The sequence below is a fragment of the Montipora capricornis genome, chromosome 13 (assembly GCF_036669925.1).
Source record: "Montipora capricornis isolate CH-2021 chromosome 13, ASM3666992v2, whole genome shotgun sequence".
Classification (NCBI taxonomy): Eukaryota; Metazoa; Cnidaria; class Anthozoa; order Scleractinia; family Acroporidae; genus Montipora; species Montipora capricornis.
Window position 1 is genome coordinate 42,279,885 of NC_090895.1, and position 5,000 is coordinate 42,284,884.

At 40.6% G+C, this 5,000-nt stretch overlaps 1 protein-coding gene across 3 annotated transcripts in view; it reads left to right on the forward strand.

Annotated features, from left to right (window-relative positions):
• Positions 1 to 5,000, forward strand: part of LOC138028695 (PCI domain-containing protein 2-like) — a 22,657-nt gene that overhangs the window by 10,912 nt on the left and 6,745 nt on the right. For all 3 annotated transcript variants that reach the window (XM_068876294.1, XM_068876295.1, XM_068876296.1), the window contains 3 exons: positions 127 to 173; positions 783 to 843; positions 4,450 to 4,489. In XM_068876294.1, coding sequence (XP_068732395.1) covers positions 127 to 173; positions 783 to 843; positions 4,450 to 4,489 — 148 coding nt within the window. The remainder of the gene's footprint in view (positions 1 to 126; positions 174 to 782; positions 844 to 4,449; positions 4,490 to 5,000) is intronic.

Consider the following 5,000-nt stretch of genomic DNA (forward strand, 5'->3'; position numbering starts at 1 on the left):
TACCAATTTTATTACAGAGTTGAAAACAAAATATGATGAAATCTCCCGGGGAAATCTCCTATATAAGTGCAAACTTTCAAGTTAAAGTTGCTAATAACAATGATTGTTATTGCTTCCTTGTGCTAGGTATTTTGTCGGAAGAAAAGCTATGTTTGACAGTGATTTCAAAGCTGGTAAGTTTTTGGATTTGATGCGCTTCTTTTATAAAACTTGTTACATGGAACAGCCATGTTCTGTACCATGAAACAACTGAGTGCATTGCTGCTCTATCCTCCTTGATTTTTTCTTGCAACTTGTGTTGTATTAATGACAAAGCCTAAAGAAGATTGTCCTGCCCCAGTCTTGTAAAACCCATGCCACTTGTGCATGTTTTGTTGAAAACTGGAGAACCTGTTATCAGACTAGGCCAATTTCCCCTCGCTGAAATGACGGTTCAGGATGCCTTTTTGAAAAGGAAAGAGTTCTGAAGAAACGGATCATTCTACTATAAGGAGATGATTTGTGGTAAATGCACAAGGAATATGTGCATAGATTGAAGAGAGATGTTGCTGTAGAGGCATATCGTGGACATCACTTGGTCAGTGAATATCAATAATGAAGAGGTACTGCAATACACTGGGAAAGACCATTTGATTGTAAATATCAAAAAGAGCTGAAAGTATGTAACCAATGCCTCATGTAAACTTGTCTCATAATGGCATAGCAGGGAACACTGCAAGACAAGTTCCGTGAAACTTGATGTCTTTGTCCTGACTTAAAACTTGTACTTACATTCTTTTCAGCGGATGAATACTTAACGTTTGCATTTGAACGCTGTAATATATCATCAAGCAAAAATAAAAGGTAATCTATGCCCCAGACAAAAAAACAAAAACAAAACGACAGCTCTATCATTAATAGTTAGTTGTAAGGCGGGGAACTTGTGAAAGCTAGTTCATTAAACTAGTTCTACTTTCCGCGACGGTTGCAACGAGTTTTTTAAGCATTGCGCAGCGTAACATCTGTCCTGCAACTTGCGTCGCAATGGTTTGCGGCACCAGCCAATGAAAATGTTCGTTTAACCTCATGAAACGTTGCTCAGTGTAACACCCGTAAGGAAAGGAAATGAACTTTATTTAAGTATCTGGTCGTTCCAGCGCTGGAGCAGCAATTGGAAACACTGTAAACTGAAGTTAACAATTATCTCAAATCAAGTCAAATGTTGGTTTTTGAGGAGAGGGGAAAACCGGAGCTGGTATCGTAATGCGAGAACGTTTGTAGAAATGGCGTTGCGAGACAAAGTTGCACGGAAAATTGCACAGTGTAACAGCGACTTCATCTTTCGCGGTTATTTCATCTCGTTCACTTCGTACAATGTGGGCGAATTGTCCTAAAATTTAATTTATACGAGCGGTTTCAGATTAAAAATATGGAATTCATGAAAGATACGCATTTGTACGCTCACGTAGTCGTTAAAACCTCAAATTTGGTGATTTCAGAAAGAAAGAAAGAAAGAAAGAAAGAAAGAAACGAAACTTTATTCATTTTAATTCAATGAAAGGGAGAGATACCAGAGGTTATCCCTTTCGAGGGTATCCGCCCGGATCTTATTAACTGAGAGTCGATTTTCATGAGGGAGAAAAACCTTCGGAGTCAGATTGAGATCGACTGAAACTCAGCCCACATACGACCTCGAGGCCAGAGTTGAACGCGGGTCGCAGAGGTGAGGGGCACGGTTGATATTAGGGAATTTAAGATCTGCAACGGCGACGGTCGACGAAAACGTCACCTCAAAATATAACTCTCCTTTATCATAAGTCTTTCGCGATTATTCAGTCTCTTTCACGTCCTACAATGTGGGCGAAGTATCCTAATGAAAGATTCCCTGTTGCATGCTCACGTTGTCGTCAAAACTTCAAATTTGGTGATTTCACGTCGTCGTTATGCAGAGGACCGCTAAGATACTTGCTAAAATCCGTGCTGCACGTGCAGCACGATTATTTATGCTCTTTTAACCAATAATATTTAATATTATTGCTTTGTGGCGTTGTCGTAGTCGTAGCCGTCGTCGTTTCTTAAATTCCCTATTAGGGAGCTTAAGCAACGACAACGGCGACGGCAGCGAGAACGTCACGAATTTGCATATTAAGTGGGTAAAAGCAATAGCTTTGCACGCCCTGCACGTGCGTTTTTCACTTTTGTCCATTTCGTTGCCGTCGTTAGCAAAACAACAACTTGAAATAGCCAAGTTTTTGGTTTTATGAAGAACGTCAGCACTTGAGGATAAATTTTCATTTTCTCTCCTAAAATGGAGTGCCGTTCCGACTGGTGTCATCTTTAGGAAATACCACACCCTTGTCATATTAAAAACGTTGAAATAGTCACGAGGCGATTAAAATAACGCAAAGTTATATTTTGAGATGACGTTCTCGTTGCCGTCACCGTTGTCGTTGCTTAAGCTCCCTAATCACTAAGCCACCCTGACTTCCCACTTCCGACTTCCTGGTTTTAGGTCAGCAGGGTTTTCTTTAAGGTTTTAAGTAGCCGGATTTTTTTGCAAAGTAGACGGTTGTGGGTCCGGAGGACCCACACGATGGGCTTTAGCCCATCGCTTCTAGGGGGGATTCGGAAAACCGAATGCCGGAAAATGCATTTCCTGGCATTTTGGGCCATGAAACTCAGACATTAGAGGGATGAATCAAGCTGCAATTATACTATGAAAACCATGTAAAGACGAAGCGACATTTCAATAATACAACCCTATAAACAAAAAGTTGAGTGATATTTTTTGTATCTTTTTGGTGGTTTTGCTGGAGCTAACGAGCCTGGCAAATATTGCCACTTGACAACTTGTAAACATGGCACATACTTTGAAGGACTAGACCAGCAAAGGCTTCTGATTAGTTGTTAAATAAAGAAGCTGATTGGAGGATACTAATTGGCCAATGGCGTAAAGGATGTTTCGATCCTGTTTAGGTGTGAAGATGACACACATTCGTTCCATTGTGTAATTAGCGGGAAAATATGCTTGCGGAACTAGGTTGCAGTAATTTCGAAAATTGAAAATCACTCGAGCGGTTTAAGAGTGATGTAGTTTTTTTCCCGAAGAGTTTAGGAGTTCCGTAAAGCAGTGAGAGTTGATCAAGAGTGACGTTGGATAAAGATCCGTTGTCATGTTGAAGCGTAGAGATGCCCTCGAGCGCGAGAGGACGAGCACTTACGCGGGCAAGTAGGATTAACTCCGAGGAGCGTTACGTTCAAGTGTTTAAATAAAGTCTACGAGTCCTCAGCTTCTACGTTCGCTATAAATGATCAACTTAAAGGTTCGAAGTGAAAACGAAGGAGCGGTTAGTGAATGATCAGGGGCTAGTTTTGTTCCTCAGTTGAGTTGTGGTAAGAGATTCGTGAACGCAGGCTGAGCGTGTTCCTAGCAGAACATCATATGTAAATTTCCTTCTGGATTGAGAACAAACTTTTTGAAAGTGTTTCTTTGTTTATAAGTGTTTTTATGATTGCGGCGTGATTAAAGGACGTTTTTCGCGGACTAAAACGTCCTTGAGTGATTTTTCCTTCCTGTAAGATACAATCGGTGGCTGTTTAAAGATATCGAAATCCAATATGGCGGACAACAAATCATATTGTTCCTACTTTCCCGCCGCTGCAGTAAGATTTTTTCAAAACGAAAGTCTCAAGCATAACGTTTTTAAACTGCCCTTGAGTCAGAAGTCTTTTATGTGTTTTCAGAAAAGATAGGCACTGGAAATTTTTATTTGTATTGAGCCCAAGTAGTTTAGACCTCATAAACATCATCTCCTCTACTTGTCTTGACTCTTCAAACAATGAAAGTAGCCGGCGAAACCTGACAGAGAAGCCGGCGAACTTCGCCGGCTGCCGGCTCTTATTTACAACCCTGCCGGTCAGGCAAAGTACGGCAATTAAATGCGTGCTGCACGTGCACCACGGTTCTTTTCCTCTTGTAAACATGCAATGATATTATTGTTTTGTGGCTTTGTCGTTGCCGTTGCCGTCGTGATTTCTTAAAGGGAGTTTAAGAAACCGCGACGGCTACGGTGACGAAAACGTCACTTCAAAATATAAGTTTGAGCTATTCTAAGTATTTCATGATTATCCCATCTTGTTTATATTATACAATATGGGCGAAGTGTCATATAACTGGATTGGTACGGACGGATTTGAAGTAAAGAGTGAGACTGAAAGATTCACTGTAGTTTGTCCACGTTGTCGTCAAAACCTTAAATTTGGTCATTTCACATGTAGTAGTTTTGACGAGTACAGGACAGAAATGTACAAAAATGCGTGCGGCACGTGAATCACGATCATTTTGGTTCTTTTAACCAATGATATGTGGTCGCCGTAGCCGTTGTCGTTTCTTAAACTCCCTACTCCCTAATAACGGTGACAGTAACCTAAATCAACCCAACTCAAATTTACCTTTTACTTCTTTTTCAGGGCTATTTTAGTTTATCTTATACCGGTGAAAATGCTGCTGGTGAGTGCTCCGACTTCCTGATTTTAGGTGATTTTGCCATAAGGAAGAAATATCGATCTCCTCGCAGGTTGTTCTGTTCACAGAAAGTCAAGAGTTGTTATTAAACAATTTATTTTTTTAGGGTTTATGTAAGGTTATACCTGAGTGTTTAGCGACTGATCATATACGGAGCGAAACAACCACGTCCTTAAACCACTGACAAGATATGAATGAATTTATGGCACAATGAGCTATTCGAATTTAATTTGTGGCGACTTTCTGAAGACAACGTCTCCAAACTTGAAAAAACTGGCAGTACACATCAATGGTTATTGGCAACAAGACAGCATTATTTTTTGGTCTTCATTGATGCAACGACATCTTTTGCGTTTTGACGTTTTGCTCAAATACCGTGACACTGCCCCTTTAAATCACCAGTCCCTTGTTCGAACGGTTTCTTGTCACTGGCAAAAGTGACCATCTTAGCTGAGGCAGAGTGGTTGACAGTTCAAGTTGAGTGCACTGTCAACTT